The following is an 18916-nucleotide window of genomic DNA, read 5'->3' as shown; positions in this document are numbered from 1 at the left end:
CCAAAGAGCCGCATGTGGCTTGCGAGCCGCAGTTTGCTGACCACGGTCCTAGGGCTGTATCTTCACTGCCAAGGTCAACCTTTACCTTAACTGAGCCTATCTGTCTTTTTGCACCTATAATAACATACCCTTGAAATGTCTGGGTATTTGTAATTTCCCTTTTCCTGGACCCCTAGAGGCACAACCTAATGTGCTGGGCGCCAAGACAGATACCACAGATTCCTTCATTATCATGTTAATTGTTCCTGTACCCACCTAAGTATGTGTTTATCATTTTACTTTTTATCCAATCCCACAGGTTTCCCCACTTTGCTTTCTCCCGCCTCTCTAGTCTATCACCAATGGATTTCATGTAACCCACCTACGTCCCTTTCCTTTGATTGCAATGTATAGATACAGATGTAACCCACCATTCTCTGGAGCATTAGCTCAATTCATTGAGGTTCTGCATCCCAACATATGTCGACAGTTTGGCTCAAATAAACTCACAAAAATTCTTTACAGGCCAAAACCGGTTTGGCTCAGTGGATAGAGCGCGTCAGCCTGCGGACTGAAAGGTCCCAGGTTCGATTCCGGTCAAGGGCATGTAACTTGGTTGCGGGCACATCCCCAGTAGGAGGTGTGCAAGAGGCAGCTGATCGATGTTTCTCTCTCATAGATGTTTCTGACTATCTATCCCTCTTCCTTCCTCTCTGTAAAAAATCAATAAAATATATTTTTTAAAAAAAATTTACAGGTTTCAATGGTTTTTTACGTTAACAAATCAAAGGTGAAAGCCTCAGCTTGCCCAGGACCATGTCCAAGAAGATAGTAAGGGCACCAGCAGCAGCTTTCCTCTACTCAGAGCCCTCCTTAGCCCCTCTGCAAGGCCTACACCCACCAAGACTGAGATACCTCCCTAACTTCATCTCCTCCCCTTATACGAGCACAGCCCTACCTCGGTGCCTTTGCACTAGCCGTTCCCACAGCCTGGGATGCTCTTCCAGCAGACCTCCACTGGAGGCTCCTCCTTCAGCTCCTTAAGTCTTTGATCAAATGTTCCCTTCCCTGACCCCTCCCCCATTTAAAACCATAAACTTCCCCCTCCCCCATTCACTCTCCTTATTCCTGCTCTTTTTTCCATAAGTTACCACCTTCTAAGAGTTTCTTCTTTATCTGCCCCCTGCTGGAAAGCCAACCCCCACCTCCCACCCGCAAGACAATGGTTTTGGTATCTTGCCCAGGGCCTAGAACAGGGACCAAACATGTTTCAATGAAGGAATGAAAAATGCAAAGCATTTTAAGCACTTTTCCTGTGCTAGATGCTCCCAAGCACTCTAAACCACCGGTCGCCAACTGGTGGTCCGTGAAGTCCGAAAGGCTGGCGACCGCTGCGTCTAAACAATCTCATTTAATCCTCACTCCACTCTCATTGAGGGGCACCAGGTGACTTTATCTGCCCTAAGAAGTGAAACACACCCAACCTGGAGGCCTGTGGAGTAAACAGAGGCTCAGTGAGGAAAGGCTCACAGAATCAAGCCCAGGCCTCAGGGGTTGGAGGCTTCAACGGTAGCCTCCTCCTGCTGGCCTCCTCCTGCTGTTTTCCAAAGGAAAAATTTCCCAATACCCTCCCTCTCCTTAGGGCCACAGGTCTATCTACTGGTGCAGAGCCAGAGGTCTTTTTGTTGTTTTTAATCCTCACCCGAGGATATTTTTCCATTGATTTTTAGAGAGAGTGGAAGGGAGAGGGAGAAAAGGAGAGAGAGATGTGAGATGGACACATCAATTGGCTGCCTCCCACACAAGCCCTGACCAGGGCCTGGGACTGAGCTTGCAACCAAGGTGCCCTTGACCGGAATCAAACCGAGGACCCTTCAGTTCACAGGCTGATGCTCTATCGACTGAGCCAAACCAGCCAGGGAAAGCCAGGGGTCTTAAACTCAAAGGTTTACAGAGACAGAAGGCAAATGTGAAATGGGCCTGGGCAACATTAGGGAGTGGTGGGGACTGTGGCAGCTCTAGTGGCCAGTCCCAGTTTGACCAGGCAGCAAGTGGCTGCTGATTCTGAGATCCAGGCAGTTGGCACCAAGTGAGATGGAACAGGGAGATTAGAAAACGATGATTATAACAGCAGCAGCCATGGGTACATGGGTATAGCCAAGCATGGTGGAGCCTTAACCTCTAAATATCTTAGAATTCAGGCATCCTCAAGCTGCGGCCCGCCGAGGACATTTATCCGGCCCGCCGGGTGCCGCTGCCTGTCCTGCTTAGCAGCCGACTCGTCCCGGGCCTGCAGTGTGCATAGGAATTTGTTCATAGTTTTTTTTTTTAAACTATAGTCCGGCCCTCCAACAGTCTCAGGGACAGTAACTGGCCCCCTGTTTAAAAAGTTTGAGGACCCCTGTTAGATATTGACAGCTAATTAAAAACAAAACATTTTAAACACCAGGCAAATGAAACAAAAGTTCCAGCAAGCAGGTCTTGGGCCTCAAGGCCACCAATGAGCAACCCCTGGTACAGGGCTAAGTTAACTGGGTCATTCCCACTTGGACCACATTCTTAGAAAACCCACAAGGAGGAGACAATGAAACAGCAGCTTGTGCTGACCCCCAGGCACAGGACCTCGACACACTCTTGTTTGTTCCTTGAAACCAACAGGGATATTCACTGTACAAGTCCTCCGTACATGGGAAAAAATAGTTTGACCAAATTCACAAAAAGAAGTAGGGAATAGAATTCAAAATAAGGCCCGCCTGCTATCCTTTTAGAACAGGGCTTTGTAGCTGAGGGGCCTTCTCCACATTCCAGAAATAAAAACAAATTAGTTCTGTTAGAGCACCCCTTAACCAAAGAAAGGCTTTTTACAACTTGGGTTCTCAGGCCCTGAATTAATGCTCTTAACATAGGATATCACATTGCAGGCTTGGGGAGGAGGTTGCCACAGGAGCCAGCTCAGTAGTAGTCGGCAATCACCATATGGCAGGGTGGGCGGCAGAGAAAGGCAAGGGGCAGAGGGACAGAAAAAAGGTAGAGAGGAAAGAGAGACTCGGGCCTCCACCAACCCAGAGCCCCCGATTCCTCACTGAACAACCTCAAACAAGAGCCTGTTTTCTACTCTGTAAAATGACATCATAGCAGTTCCACCCTCATAAGGCTTAAATGAAGTCCAGTGTGAAATTTGAGAGCACTTTAATTCTGATTAACTTTTGCTGTCTATATGAGAGGAGCTAGATCAATAAATAATGGCCATATAGAACTATTGTGTGCCAGGCACTGCGATAAGTAAGCACTTCCAACACACTAAGTCACTATATCCTTGCAATAGTCTTGAGGGACAATCACCCCATGTCTAGTAGGGGAAACCGAGGCTTGAAGAGGTCAAAAACCTGTTCAAAGGCAAAGGTAAATGAAATGGATCGAGCTCTGTAGATACCCACCGGAAGCCTGGGCAATCAGGGAGATGGCCATGCAGAGGGGCCTACAGCCCAAGCCTAGCTGACCCAAAACCAACACCTTTCCGCCACAGTGGACAGAAAGTAAAGCGCCAGAGACAAAAAAAGGAAATTCTGGCCCTGGCCAGTATGCTCAGTGGTTGGAGCACTGGCTCATTCATCAAAGGGTCGAGGGTTTGATTCCCAGCCATGGGCCCCTTGCCTGGGTTATGGGTTCAATCACCAGCCTTAGTCAGGGCGTGTGGGGGAAACGACCAATCAATGTGTCTCTCTCACATTCATATTTCTCTCTCCCCCCTCCCTCCTTTCCACTCTCTCTAAAAAAAAAAAAAAAAAAAAAAAAATCAATGGAAAAAATATCCTCACCCAACTGCCTGGCTCAGAGGTTGAGCATGGACCTATGAACCAGGAGGTCATGGTTTGATTCCAGTCAGGGCACATGCCTGGGTTGCGGGCTCCATCCCCAGTGTGGGCGTGCAGGAAGCAGCCAATCAATGATTCTCTCTCATCATTGATGTTTCTATCTCTCTATCCCTCCCCCTTCCTCTCTCTCTATAGAAAAAAAAAAGAAATCAATATAAACATTAGAAAAAAGGAGGAGGAGGAGGAAATGCTGGGAGCAAAACCCCAAGCTTCTGGGAAGGAAAGGGCAGTCGGGCACCCAGCTGGGTTCCAGCCAGCTTGGTGGCCTTGAGCAAACAGAAAGTCCTTTCTGAGCCTCCCTGCTCATCTCTTAAGTGGGGATAAGAGAACCTCCACTCTACTTGCTCATCATGGGAATCAAGATGCTGAATCAAGAAAGAAGTCAACCTGGCACCTGCTGAATGAATGAACATTACTTCCTAACACTGATAACAATAATAACAGCAATAATAACAACTATGATATCATTTGGCAACCACAGTCACAAATGGAGTCCTTCCTGGAATGGAAATGTGGCCACCCATCTGGGAGGCAGAAAAGCAAGAGGCTAAAGAAGAAAGAGAGGGGAGATTCAACTGCCTTTAATGACCTCAGGACCGTTTCTCATTCATTAGCTTCCTGAACCCCTGAAACAGCCCAGAAAGTAGAATTTGCCCACTAGACAGATGGGCAAACTGATGCTTCTCAGGGCTACCCAAGGAAGACCTTATATGAGCTCTTGCAATGAGGGCCTGATCAGAGAAGAAGTACCTTTTGTCCTGGCCAGTATGGCTCAATGGTGGGAGCATCGGCCAGTGCACCAAAGGGTCACAGGTTTGATTCCCGGTCAAGGGCATGTACCTGCCTAGTGGGCTCAATCCTCGGTGCAGTAGGGGAGGGTTCAGGAAGCAACCAATGTGTTTCTCTCACCTCTCTCTCTCTCTCTCTCCCTCCCTCTCCCTCCTTCCTTCCCTTCCACTCTCTCTAAAATTCAATGGAAAAAATATCCTCTGATGAGGATTAGTGACAAAAAGGAAAAGAAGAAGAAGAAAAAAGTCCCTTCCCAGGCTCCAAGAGAGCCCACAATTGGCAGGCTTTAGCTTGGGGGCTGGTCCCCGTTTTCCAGGGCCCTGGAAATCCTGACATGGTCCAGGAAAGAATCCTGTAGAAAGTTCCCCCTGGGGTCCTACTTCCAACTGAGAGTAGTTCAAGTCTCATACTTCAGCACCCTTCTCTTCCTATGCTCCCATCATCCCCTGCCACAGAGGTTGAACCAGACACTCAGGGGCTGTTAGGGCACTTAGGCAGACTAGGAGGACAGACAAAAAGATGAACTTGGAAGAGAGGAGCTAGTGTTTTCCAGGGACCAAGCTGAAGAGTCAGTCCGAGAGCCAGACAACAGGGTTCCCTAGGGTCCAAACAACCAGTCAGACACAGAGGTCAGCTGGGGTAACCCAACCGCGGGATGGCTGTTAGTCTGTGAGGGGCATGGATGGGCGGCCAGATCGCACAGGTGACCCTGGACAGCTAGCTAAACAGCAGGGAGCTGCCCTGCAGAACTGGACAGATGGACAGCCAAATGGTGGTAGCAGGGAGGCCTATCCAGGTTAGAATCAGCCAAGCAGACGGCAGTGACTGCTCCAGATAAATGAACAGCCAGCCAGACGACAGGGGTCGGCCCAGCAGATAATCTAGGTGGCACGTTTCGTACAGAGATGGGAGACCTCCTCCAGCCCCACTAGCAACCAGATGGTAGAATTCACCCACTAAACCTGGGGACCAGAGAGTCAACAGGGATCCACCGCACATCCCAGCCCACGCCTCCCAGCCTGTAAGACTCCCCTTGGGCCGGTGCCGGCTCCCCAGCCCCTTCAAGGAGCCCTAAGCTCACAGTGTCCCACAGGGCCCGCCTCCCTGCCCCTGACCCCGTCACGGGCACGCAAGCGCCGCAGTTACGCTGGAGGCGCAGGGCGCGCCATTCCGCGTCCGCCCTCCGCGCCCTGGGCCACCGCCCGCCGACCGTCGCCACCGTGTTCGCTCACCGGCCCACGAAGTTCTCGAGCACCGAGCTCTTGCCCGCGCTCTGGCCGCCCACCACAGCGATCTGAGGCAAGTCCAGGTGACAACTCTGACCGATGGAGCTGAAGGCATCCTGTAGCTTGTTGACCAGCGGGATCAGCTCTTCCATCCCGCGATTGCCCATGGCGCCGGCGGCCCCGGCCCGAGCGCCCAGCGCTCCCCGGCTGCCCCCGTCCCTCAACGATGCGGTCCCGCGGCGTCTGCGGCCGTTGCTCCCCGCCCGCCCGGGCCTCGGCGCGACGCCCGCTCCCGGCTCGGCCTCACGGTCGCCACTTCATCCGGTTCTCAGGCGACACCCGACCCGAGCGACCTCCCGCCCGGTCCCAAAACCCTCGCGCCACCCCTGATTGGCCAACTGCGCTGCCACTCATGTAAACCAGTCTATGAAAATGAGGCACTGACTTAAGGCGGAGGGACCCTTCCCCCTGGGGATTTCCTCGCGGGTTCATTGGACGTTAAGAACTGTCGCTGTTAGGCTTGGGCCAATACCAGCGGGTAGCGACACGTCAAAACCGGTAGGTGGTGTTTCGGAAAAGACATGTTGGCTCCGCCTACCCAGATAGCAGGAAAATCGCGTTTTATTGGCAGAGAAACCCTCCAATCAACAACGCTAGCCAATGATGTTAAAGATCGATTTTTTAAGACACCGGTTTGTCATTTGACGCTACCTAGTTCCCTAAAAATTTCCCATTGGTTCATATAAATACCATAATCTCCGAATCTTAACTCTGATTGAGAACTGTATCTGTCAATCAACCTCCCGTTCTTACTCGTAATTATTTTTTGTCTATTATGAGTTCCAGTGGTGATCATGACGAGTTTCTGGGCTCTAACGAAAACTACAGGTCCCAGAATGCATCTCGGTACCGGGCTTGCAAACCAGCTCTCTGCGCGGGGTTTCAATATGCTTTGAAGGTGAGAGTCCGGTGATGTTAAGGATTCCTAGGAAACGGCATTGTTTCCCACCCATATTCCTATATAAAGTCACACCACCATGCCTTTGCAAATGTTGTGCCCTCTCCTAAAAATACCTTCCCTTCACGTCCTGTCTTGATGAGGCTAACTACATGACTCTTCAAATTTAGCATATCATGATCTTTTTGAGTACCTAATGAAACTCAACTGATCCTCTGCCCATAAAAAGACACGTTAAGAAAAGAAGTAATTTGATTCCTCTGGGCATAGATGGGCCAGAGAGAAACTGCGGAGTTGAAAGAATGCTGAAGCAACCCAGTAAGGAGGCAGGAACAGGTTTCTGCCTTGACCAGAGTAGCAGAAACCTGGAAACACCCAGTTAGGGTGTTTCCCTGGAGCTAAATAAATACTATGTGGCAGCTGTAAAAGAGATAAGGAAGTATCATATATTGACATGTAAACAATTTGAAATATACTGAGAAAAAAAGCAAGGTACAAAACTGCATGTAAAGGACATCGACATTCATGAAAAATATGTACACATGGAAAGTTTCTGAAAAAATACACAAACTGATCAGTTGAATTTTTATGCTATTTGAATGGTGGTCCTACACATGTATTACTTTTTCAATTTAAAATCCCTTATCTTCTAAGAACACCAGATTGGCCATATCAGCGTTAAATCCTGGGCCTGTTTATTTGCTGGGTGACCAAGGGACTTCATTTCCCTGAAACTCAGTTTCCTCATCTGTAAAATGGGGACAGTCGCTATTCACGCATCATAAAGTAGTAAGAATTAAATGCACATTACAACCATTTAGAACAGGTCCAGGCACAGTGTAAGCACCTGCTAGATCACACCTATTATCATTATCATTGTGTTTACTGACAGCAAGATTATGCCACATGTTTGAAGAGTCAAGGCTAAGGGCATGAGCCCTGGAGCCAGGCTACTACTTCCTCGGTGGTGACCTTGGGTAAGCTACTTCCTCTCTGTGGGCCTGTTTACTGACCTATAAAAAGGGGGAGGACAGGAGTGCTAACCCCCCCAGGAGTTAGGAGGCCTGGGCCACAGGAAAAGGAATGCAGCTCCCCCTCTGGGGTACTCCCTACATGCTGGGCTGAGAGGTGATTTCTAGATACCAGCTGCTGCTATGGTTACTAGTTATTACAATCAATGTGAGATGAGGGACATTGACCGCAGGGACACTCAGACAAAGAAGGGGACCAAGACAGGCCACTGCCCCAAGAAGGAACAGACACACTCTAAATTATAATAAAAAATCCAACCCTTCAATATCTCCCATCCCCTCCCGCCCTCCCCTAAGCTGGGTCAACTCAATGAGATTCCCACAGAGGCCAGGGCTTCAGTGGCCCAGGTGGGATAGAGGGTGGGGTCCCCATACATGGTGTCCATGAAGTCCCGCACAAACTCAGGAAAGCGTTTCTCCATGATGCTGGCACGCAGGGCGCCCATCAGCTGCAGCTATGGGGTGGAAGTGTCAGTGTCAGCCACCTGCACCCAGGAGACCTCACTCCCACCCCGGCTTGTCCACCCAGACCATGGGCCCACCTGGTAGGCGATGTTGTGAACAGTGAGGTGGTGCAGGGCTGCAGTGTTGTCGCTGTGAAGTAGTACATGCAGGAAGGCACGGCTGTGCCTGGGGACAGGAAGTCAAGGCTGAGCAGTGTAGGGTCCTGCACCCCTCCACTCCTTCCCCCAGCCTCCAGCCCCATCCTTCCCTACTTCTGGCAAGTGGGACAGGCACACTTAGGGTCTATGGGGCGGAAGTCCTTCTGGAACTGCTTCTTCTTCAGCTGCAGGTTCCCCGTAGGCACCAGGGCAGAGCCAAAGCGCTGAGGGAGGAAAGGGTGGGGAAGGCAGGTCAACCACCAGGTCTTCACCTTTTCTGGCCCCACCCCAACCCTGGCCCATCAACAGGCCCACCCCGACTACCCACTGCCCAAGGCCTCACCGCTGTCCTCGTGGGGAAAACGCAGTCGAACATGTCGCATCCAAGAGCCACGCAGACCACCAGATCAGTGGCATAGCTGGGGGTGGGGCCATGGGGGGTGGAGGGGAGCAGAGAATCTCTCAAACCCTGGTCATACAACCAGACCCGCTTCTGGACCCTCAGACTCCTCCTAGACTGGGACCTTCACAACAGTCCCCAGCAGAGGGCCGTGTCCTTAGTCCCCTCCCAGGCAGGGCTGTGTCCTTTCCCCTAACACACACTGGGGGAGGAGGGGTTTCAGGGTCGCCAGAAATCCACAATCCCACAGGTACAGCTGTTTCGCTGCTTTTGGACATACCCAACCCCCATCAGGTATCGGGGCTTGTCCTTAGGCAGCCTTGAAGTGCTCAGTGCCACCATCTTCCAGAACTGGTCCTTGCTCTCACCCCCGCTCAGTCCCCCGATGGCAAAGCCAGGCACGTCCCTCTTGGTCATCTCTGGGGGTACAGGGCAAGGTGAGGGGCAACCAGGCAAAAGGGAGTACTGCTCCTCCTCTTCTTCCTCTTCACCCTCATCCTCTCTGCCCCCATTTCTTCTTCCTCTTCATCTCTTTGGCCACAGCCTCGGCTTTAGGCCTCAGTCACCCTTTCCCTAGGCAACTACTCCAGCTTCCTCATGGGCCTCTGCATCCTGTCTACCAGTTTTCCTTGGTTCCCCATTGGTTCTTGTCACTCTCCCACTCAACATCCCTCCATGACTTCCTAGCATCTCAGTGTATCAATTAATGAATGCTGTAGGTCCTAGAGCTCAAGGCCTGGTCCAAACCCCAGCTCCATAATATCCAAACTGTCTAGCTTTGGGTAAGTGACTTAAGAGCTCTCTGCCTTAGTTTTCCCTTCTGCAACCTCAGGAACCGGTAGTTCCCACCTTATAGGATGGTTATGAAAACTCAATGGGTTGCCCAGCCTCGACCTATAAACCAGGAGGTCACAGTGCGATTCCCTATCAGGGCACATGCCCAGGTTGCAGCCTTGATCCCCGGTAGGGGGTGTGCTGGAGGCAGCTGATCAATGATTCTCTCATCAAAATTTATGTTTCTATCTCTCTCTCCCTCTTCCTTGCTCTCTGAAATCAATAAAAATATAGTAAAAAAAGAAAAACTCAATGAGTCACCCTGGCCAGTCAGTGTTGCTCAGTGGTTAGAGCACCAGCCCCCACACCAAAGGGTTGGAGGTTCCATTCCCAGTCAAGGGCACGTACGGAGGTTGCAGGTTTGATCCCAGTCCTGGTCCAGGGCATGCAGGAGACAAACCAATCGATGTCTCTCACATCAATCACTCTCTCTCCCCCTTCCCTCCCTTAATGGAAAAAACATCCTCAGGTGAGGATTAACAACAAAAAAACCTCAATGGGTCAATCCATGACCAGCACTTGGCATAGTGGAAGGTGAACACACAAAAATTGATGGCTATTGGAATTGCTATTATTCTACAAACATTCTACTCCATTCTGCTCCTGAGCCTTTGCTTAAGCCATTCCTTCCGCTTGGAGAACCCTCTCACCCATTAATAACCACTGCCTGAGCATGCCAGGCCCGTGTGGGGCCCTCGGCGATGTGACAAACCCGGTCCCACTGAACACGGCTCTACCTTCGAGGCAGGCAGCCCGGAGATCCGCGTCCAGCCCACCCTGGATGATAGCAAAGAGATTCTGCTTGTCTTGCCTCCGATGGGCTGCAATGCACCGGTCTAGCCAGCGGATTGATCTGCAACAGGATCAACCAGCCATTTGGGCCTGGTGAAGGCTAGGGAGACCATGGCTGCAGGATTAGGAACCCCTCCCCTAATGTGTCTGTGCTCACACACACACCTGTACATGGCCTCTTCCACACGTGGCCCCGTCACAGTGCTGCTGACCACGTCATCTAACTGCATGATGATATCTGAGCCTGGGTGGGGGTGGAGGGGTTGGAAAATGGAATACTGTCACTAGGAAAGCCCCAACCTGTTGGAGGAAAACTGGACACCAAAAGTCCCTCCTTGGGTCTTGCTGACTCCCACTTAATACCCCAACCTGTTTATACAGCAGCTAGAGGGAGCTTCCAAAATGCCTTATCTGTTCTTGCCTCCCCCAGCTAACCCCAGCCCCAATTAACCCCTTCCCTGGAATATAGAATTAAAATCCCACTTTTGCAAATTTACCCTTAAAGAACAAAACATTGTGCATACAAAGTGATGTATGGCAAACAACAGCAAGATGGGAACCCAAGTGTCCATGAGCAGGGACCTGGTTAATAAACCATGGTCCAGTCCTTAACAAAGGGCAAGCATCCACAGCTCCCACATACCTTCCCCACCATTCACAAATCCAGACACTCTCAAAATCAAAGGCTTTTTCTTACTTTTATGATACACTCATTTGGTAGCAAAACCCAAGATGGTTATAATCCTTTCAAAAATCCAATGTAGCATAAAGATTCACATAAAATGTTAATCCAATAAAAGTGAAGTGTATACCCTATGGTCTAGTAATTCCGCTTCTGGATATATGCTCACAAGAATTAAAAGCAGGGTCTTAAAGAGATATTTGGGCAGCCATATTCATAGCATTATTCACAAGAGCTAAAAGGTGAAAGCAACCCAAGTGTCCATTGACAGATGAACAGATAAACAAAAGGTGATACAGACATACAATGGAATATTATAAAGCCTTGGAAAGGAAATTCCAACACATCCTACAACAGCATGGATGAACCTTGAGGATATTTTGCTAAGTGAAATAAGCCAGTCAGAAAAAGACAAATACTGTATGTGTTCACTTATATGCGATCCCTAGAGTAGTCCAATTCTCAGAGTAGTGCCAGAGGCAGAGAGAGAGAAGAATGTAGAGTTATTGTTAAACTAGAGGCCCGGTGCATGAAATTCGTGCACAGAAAGGGTCCCTAGGCCTGGCCGGCGATCAGGGCTGATCGGGGCCTTCCAGCTACCAGCCGGGGCCTCCCTTCCCCTGCTGCCGGCTGGGGCCTTCCTTCATTCCGTGCCGACCCCTAGTGGTCAGCAACATCATAGAGAGCAATCAAACTCCCAGTCTCCCAGTTGAACTCCTGAGGGGACAATTTGCATATTAGGCTTTTATATAGATAGATAAGGACAGAGTCTCAGTTTTGCAAGATGAAAAGAATTCTGGAGTTGGATGGTATGGATGTTTGCACAACAATGTGAAGGTACTTAATGCCATACAACTGGACACTTAAAAATGGTTAAGATGGGAATTCCAGCCTCATGGAGGCTGGGCGAAGCAAGGAACAGGCAGCTGTATGTCACTGCAACCATCTCCCATGCCGCATATTGCACCGCCTGGGCGTTGGCCCCAGGTCTGCACCCACCTATTATGGAACTTGCTTACAGCACTAGTGTGACACTAACACATCAGGCATCATGGGCGCATGTGGATGAGATGAGGGGCTACACTGAGAAGCTCATCGATGGTGGGAAGCTGGGAAACACCAACGAACAAGCCATGCCTTTCTCTCACTCACAGAGAAAGACTTGATCCCAAAGTTGTTTCAAGTACTGGCCCCTCAGTACCAAGGTCGGAATAGACTACAGAGAATGCTGCAGATCCCAAATGGGAATAAGCAGGATCAGGCCAAGATGGCAGTGATCGGGTAGAAGGGGAATTGTCTCCCACCCCTGCCCCTGCCTTGCAGAGACAGCAGCCTTATTCTCCTAAACCAGCTACTTCAGGGCTGTAACAGGACCAAGAAGCAAGCATCCACAGCTCCCACATACCTCAAACACCAGGGATTTAACTGCAGCCAAATGTTTTGTAGTCCTCATCAGTGCCCATGATCACAGGCCTTTGAATCCCTTAATCTCTAAGAACTAGAGCTAGAAATAGAGTTTTAATGGAGAATAGAACCATCTGGGGAGCCAGATAACCCTGTCTTTGCACAATAGATAAAATTCCTTGTATGAAAAGAAATAGTAGTAATTTGTTTTAATTAAAAAAATAATTGAAGTGTAATTACACAGGGTACTGCCCCAGACACCACTGAGATGCTGTGTGTGCAATAAATGGGGCTTGCTGGCCCTGGCCTGGTAGCTCCGTTGGTTAGAGTATCATCCCCTTACGCCAAGGTTTCAGGTTCCATCCCCAGTCAGGGCACATACAAGAATCAACCAATGAATGCATCAATGAGTAGAACAACAAATCAATATTTTTCTCTCTCTCCCTTCCTCTCTCTCTAAAAAATCAATCAGTAAATAAAATACATGGGGCTTCTTATCTTTCTAAAATGTGAAAATGCTTGGCCCCAAGAATTTCAGATTAGGGACTCTCGATTTCTATATTATATGTTAGAAAAGCTCAAGTCTCAGGTATTATTATAGTAAAAAGCACAGTATACTACACTAGCCAAAGATGGGCAACTTGACAATCAATAAGGATTGATCCAATTGCCATGGATTAAGACACATCAAATACATTTAAACCCATGAGTTCATGGTGATTCTAAAAATCTAAACATTGGTTTGCCCCTACTAGATGATGCTAAGTAATCAACCAATGAAAACTGGTAAATAAGGAAAAAGAATGAATCCCAAGTTTCCTACAGGAACTAAACTATTTGGCCTCCCAGGAGTAGATTAGAGATGGTTCTCTTTACACAAGTAATCTGGATAGTAAATTAAAATGAATGACAGAATTAGAACATCACCATTTTGCAACTCCTAGTGACGTAATAGACACAAGCCAGAAGCATGGATGGTTCATGGGAGAGCAGGGAAGACATCAGGCACCCCCTAACAGAAATACACATGGTGAAGCTGTCTTGCTAAAAGGAACAATTTGAATCTGGTTCAAACCTCTAGATCCAAGAACCAACCTACAGAAAATGTAGGTGACAGAAAAAAACTGTTACTCAATACCACAGGGAAGTGATCAGAGTAACACTACCAGGCAAAGAAACCAGTTTCTTGCCCTAGCCAGTTTGGCTCAATGGATAGAGCATCAGCCTGCGGACTGAAGGGGCCTGGGTTCGATTCTCGTCAAGGGCACATGCCCAGGTTTCGGGCTGGATCCCCAGTAGGGGGCGTGCAGGAGGCAGCCGATCAATGATTCTCTCTCATCATTGATGTTTCTATCTCTCCCTCTCCCTTCCTCTCTTGAAATAAAAATATTTTTTTAAAAAAGATAAGAGAATATAATGATTAACTTTATGCCAAGGAAGTTGAAATAAAGTTCAAGAAATGGCCAAATTCCTTGAAAAATCCAACTTACCAAATCTGATCCAAGACAAAACACAAAATCTGAATAGCCCTATCAACATGTTAAATTGAATTCATTGTCAAAACCCACAAAAACAAACAAAACCCTCCAAGCTCAGGAGGCTTTACAGCAGAATTTTATGAAATATTTAACATAATGGCCACGACGTGATGATTGTTGAAACTGGGTGACAGGTGGATGTTGTTGTATCTAATTTGGCATATACTTAAAAGTTTGTGTAATTTCTTTTTAAATGCAAGAGCCCTAGCCGGGCAGCTGAGTTGGATAAAGCGTTGCCCGGATACACCTGGGTTGCAGGTTCCATCCTGGTTAGGGCACACACAAGAATCAACCAGTGAATGCATAAATAAGTGGAACAACAAATTAATGTTTCTCTCTCTCTCTCTCTCAAATCAATAAATGAAATTTTAAAATAAGATACATCTTTAAAAAAATGTTTTCTTTTTGTTCTTTTGTTAAACCTTGCCCGAGGATATTTTTCCAATGATTTTTAGGAAGAGTGGAAGAAAGAGGGAAAGAAAGAGAGAAACATTTATGTGATAGAACCACATAGATTGGTTGCCTCCTGCACAAGCCCCGATCAGGGCCCGGGCTGGGAGAAGCCTGCAACCAAGATACATGCCCTTGACCAGAATCGAACCTGGGACCCTTCAGTCCACAGGCTGACGCTCTCTCCATTAAAGCCAAACCAGCCAGGGCTGTATATTTTTGTTTGTTTGTTTTTTGGATTTCAAAGAGAGAAAGGGAGAGGGAGAGACAGAAACATCAATGATGAGAGAGAATCATTGACTGGCTGCCTCCAGCACACCCACTACTGGGGATCAAACACAAAACCCAGGCATCCGCCGAAACCGGTTTGGCTCAGTGGATAGAGTGTCGGCCTGCGGACTGAAGGGTCCCGGGTTCGATTCCCGTCAGGGGCATGTACCTTGGTTGTGGGCACATCCCCAGTGGGAGGTGTGCAGGAGGCAGCTGATCGATGTTTCTCTCTCATCGATGTTTCTAGCTCTCTATCCCTCTCCCTTCCTCTCTGTAAAATATCAATAAAATATATTAAAAAATAAAATAAAATAAAATATATTTTAAAAAAACAAAAACAAAAAACCCAGGCATCTGCCCTCACCGATAATCGAACCGTAATCTCCTAGTTCATGGATTGATGCTCAACCACTGAGCTACACTGGCCAGGCTAAAAATGTTTTATTGCAAGGTACAGAAAGAATGTACCATAAATAGCATGCTCTCATAATGAGAAAAAATTAGAACAGATTTGAACTTGCTTGTATCTACATAAACTCAAGGAGAATATTCAAGAAACTAGAAACAGTGGTAGCCTGTGGGAGTAAAGGAGATGGATAGAGGACAGGCGTGGGAAGAGCACTGTTTTCTGTACACATTTTTATATAGAAATTTATACAAAATGTATTCTTGTTCAATTTTTTTTTCTTTAAAGAACCAATCAAAACTCAGGAGGCCCTGCAGGACCTGCTCAAGTCACCTCCCTGTCCTCACCTCCCACTCTCCCCTTCCATGCTCCAGTGAGACACATCTCCTTACACTCTTCCAACATGCCAATCTTAGTCCTGCCTCGGGTCCTTTGCACTGGTTGCATCCTTTGGACATCTAGTTTATTTCTTTTCATCCACAGGTTTTAGGCCTAGGGCAGCCCTCCTTGAGACTGAGGCCATGTACTTGGCCTCCATGGTCACAGTCCCAAATTTATATTTACAATAGAGGCCTGGTGCACAGATTCGTACACATTGAAAGGAAATTAATTAGAAGGTGACTGGTGGGGCGGGACTGGGCGAGACAGGCAGGACACACCCTGGAGCCAACCTCCTGCGGTCCCTCTCCACTGGCTGCACCTGGGCTCAAGGACGTCTGCAAAGTGAGTGGGGTCCCTCCAGCAGGTGGGTTCCCTTGGCCTGGCCTGCAGGAATCAGACCAGAATCAGCAGTCCTACATTCCCCGAGAAGTCCCGAAGAGCGAGAGGGCACTCTGCAAAGTTATTGTCACTCAGCAGCTTCTGCGTTGAGCATCTGCCCCATGATGGTCAGTGTGTGTCATAGCTACCGGTCCGACAATCTAGCTTAGGCTTTTATATATATAGACTAGAGGCCCAGTGCACGAAATTCGTGCATTAGGGGGGGTCCCCTCAGCCCAGCCTGCACCCTCTCCAATCTGGGACCCCTCAGGGGATGTCCGGGACCACTGGCTCCTAACTGCTCAACTGCCTGCCTGTCTGATTGCCCCTAACTGCCCCCTCTGCTGGCCTGGTCACCCCCAACTGCCTCCCCTGCCGGCCTGGTCACTCCTAACTTCCCCCTCCCCACTGCCGGCCTGGTCGCCCCCAACTGCCCCCCCTGCCAGCCTGGTCGCCCCACACAGCATGCTGTTCAGTCATTTGGTCGCCCCTCACTGTCCCCCCTGCCAGCCTGGCTGCCCCATGCAGCCCGCTGCTCAGTCATTTGATCAGCCCTCTCTAACCCCCTGCAGGCCTAGTTGCCCCACGCAGCCAGCTGCTCAGTCGTTTGGTCAGCCCTCACTAACCCCCCTGCCGGCCTGGTCGCCCCACACAGCCATCCATTCGGTTGTTTCGGTTGCGACAATCGCTTAGGCTTTTATATATATAGATATGTGCCTTCAAGAAAATTTTAAATAACTCATTTGAAAGAAACAATACACGATTCCAAATGTTCAAAGTACCCCAAAATTTTAAAAAGTAAAACAGAGCCCTAGCCAGGTGGCTCAGTTGGTTGGAGTGTCCTCCTGTACACCAAAAGGTTGGGGGTTTGATCCCCATTAGGGGCACTTCAGAGTGGTAACCCCTCAATGTTTCTCTCAAATAGATGTTTCTTGCCAAAACCGGTTTGGCTCGGTGGATGGAGCGTCGGCCTGTGGACTGAAGGGTCCCGGGTTCGATTCCGGTCAAGGGCATGTACCTTGGTTGCGGGCACATCCCCAGTGGGAGGTGTGCAGGAGGCAGCTGGTCGATGTTTCTCTCTCATCGATGTTTCTAGCTCTCTATCCCTCTCCCTTCCTCTCTGTAAAACATCAATAAAATATATTTTTTAAAAAATAGATCTTTCTCTCTCTCTACCTTCCTCTCTAAAAATCAATAAAAACATATCCTCAGGGAAGGATTTAAGGGGAAAGATGTGTTTTCTTTGGTTTTGTTTTTTCATACAACACATTCTACCTACACTTTTTTTTCCCCTAATTATGATATTCTCACTAATGCCTGTCTCCCTGTAGACTAAGTTCCATGGATGAGGTGACACCCAGCCCTATGACTATGCATAGGAGCTAAAGGACCTGTATAGATGGAGGGACTTGAAAGCGCCATTTGGTTGGAAGATGGGAAGGTTTGAACCCGTGTTTCCATAGCACTTTACAGGATGGAGAAAATGCTCATTATCCTCATCAAGGAATGGGGGATATTCATGTAGATGGTAGGGGCCTAAAGCCTCCTCAACCCTCTGTTGTTGCCATGATTTCAACATATCTTTGCCCAATTAATTTACAGTTTAAGAGTAATAACAGCAATAAGAGCAATAAAAGAAACAACATGCCAGGCCCTGTGCAGAGATTTACCGACATTCCATCATGAATCTTGCGAACTATCTGCATTTGAGTTGACCCAACTGAAGCTCAGGGAAGGGGAATGACTTGCCCAAAGGCACACAACCTATAGGGACCGGCCCACCTCGCCTCTACCCTGGAAAGGCAGGGAAGGGGCCGCTCCCCGCGATCTGCTCACCCAGCGCGTTCTGGATCTCCACAGACCTCTCCGGGCTCAGAAGGGTCTCGTCGCCGTCGTAGGGGGAGCGGAAGCGGACGCCCTCCTCCGTCACCTCGGACAGGGACACCAGGGACACCATCTGGAAGCCACCGCTGTCCTGGGGGAAACCCACCGCGGGGCAGTCAGGAGAGGTGCTAAGCGAGATTCACTTCTAAGGAGCGTCCTCGCACCCCCCTCCCCGATCCCACCTCACCGTCAGCAGATTATGTGGCCAATTCATGAAGCCGTGCAGACCTTGGGCTTTCTGGATCAGCTCCGGGCCCTGGGTTGGGGGGGGTGAGGGGACGAAGAGACCTGTAAGGGGTGAGCGCCACGCTGGGAGCTCATTTGGGGGACAGGGATGGCCAAATTGGGACCCCGCCGCTCCCTCAATCACAGCACCAGGCCTGGGCCTCTGGGGGCGCTTAATAGGCGTTTGTCGGTTGACTTTTGGAGGCATACCCGTACCTAGGGGGTACCCCAGGGCTCCCCAAGCTCCGCCACCACCCCGTACTGGCACAGCCCACCCACCGGCCTCAGACCCAGATGGTAGGTGTTGCCCAGGCAGATACGGCAGCCCAGCGCGTCCAGCTGCTCCGCAGTGATGCCCTTCATGGTGGCCTGCGTGCCCACTGGCATGAATACTGGAGTGGCCACCGGCCCGTGCGGCAGCCGCAGCTCGCCTGCTCGGGCCCTGGAGCGGCTGCACTCGGCCACCAGTCGCAAGATCCGCGGAGCTGACTCCATGGAAGTCGGGTTGGATGCCGCCGCCATCTTGCCTGCCAGAACCACGTGGACAGTGAGACACCCTGGGCCGCGCCATATTGGGTAGCGTCACGTGAGGCGTAAGGTTCGTGGAAGCCCTGGGAGAGCGTCAAGGGGACCATGGCAACGGACACCCTGCCCACCGGACCTCTCAGCGCCTGGGGTTCGCTCCAACAGCAGCGCTTTGCTGTCTTGTGCCCTGGCCGGTTGGGCAGTTGGTTGGAGCGTCCGCCCTTCCACCAAAAGGTTGCGGGTCCCATTCTTGGTCAGGGCACATACCTAGGTTGCGGTTTCAATCC

General features: G+C 49.5%; 2 protein-coding genes and 1 pseudogene across 16 annotated transcripts in view; 1 reads left to right on the top strand and 2 right to left on the bottom strand.

Annotated features, from left to right (window-relative positions):
• DNM2 (dynamin 2) overlaps positions 1–6251 on the bottom strand; it is an 87088-nt gene extending 80837 nt beyond the window's left edge. For 11 of the 14 annotated variants that reach the window (XM_080674114.1, XM_080674106.1, XM_080674105.1 and 8 more), the window contains exon 1: positions 5876–6210. In XM_080674114.1, the coding sequence (XP_080530240.1) occupies positions 5876–6036 (161 nt within the window). In that variant the 5' untranslated portion in view covers positions 6037–6210. Of the gene's footprint in view, positions 1–5875 lie in introns of all 14 variants that reach the window. The other 3 variants (XM_080674104.1, XM_080674109.1, XM_080674111.1) reach the window with 1 other exon arrangement.
• A 1001-nt stretch (positions 6252–7252) lies between these two features.
• On the bottom strand, positions 7253–18664 carry QTRT1 (queuine tRNA-ribosyltransferase catalytic subunit 1). The gene is made up of 10 exons (XM_080674101.1): positions 18384–18664; positions 18067–18135; positions 17832–17970; positions 10652–10730; positions 10432–10547; positions 9141–9279; positions 8804–8879; positions 8575–8684; positions 8401–8488; positions 7253–8313 (listed from the first exon to the last, which is right to left on the bottom strand). Exons 1-10 carry the CDS (start codon positions 18624–18626, stop codon positions 8161–8163), a joined length of 1212 nt encoding a protein of 403 aa, XP_080530227.1. The 5' UTR covers positions 18627–18664; the 3' UTR covers positions 7253–8160.
• LOC308250592 (large ribosomal subunit protein bL17m-like) lies at positions 12047–12593 on the top strand (annotated as a pseudogene). The gene has a single exon. The product of its transcript is annotated as a large ribosomal subunit protein bL17m-like (transcript).
• Positions 18665–18916: the final 252 nt, after the last annotated feature.

Source organism: Plecotus auritus (assembly GCF_963455305.1).
Source record: "Plecotus auritus genome assembly, chromosome: 6".
NCBI classification, from domain to species: Eukaryota; Metazoa; Chordata; class Mammalia; order Chiroptera; family Vespertilionidae; genus Plecotus; species Plecotus auritus.
The sequence above is the reverse complement of the archived record's forward strand: the minus strand, read 5'-3'. Positions and strand labels throughout refer to the sequence as shown.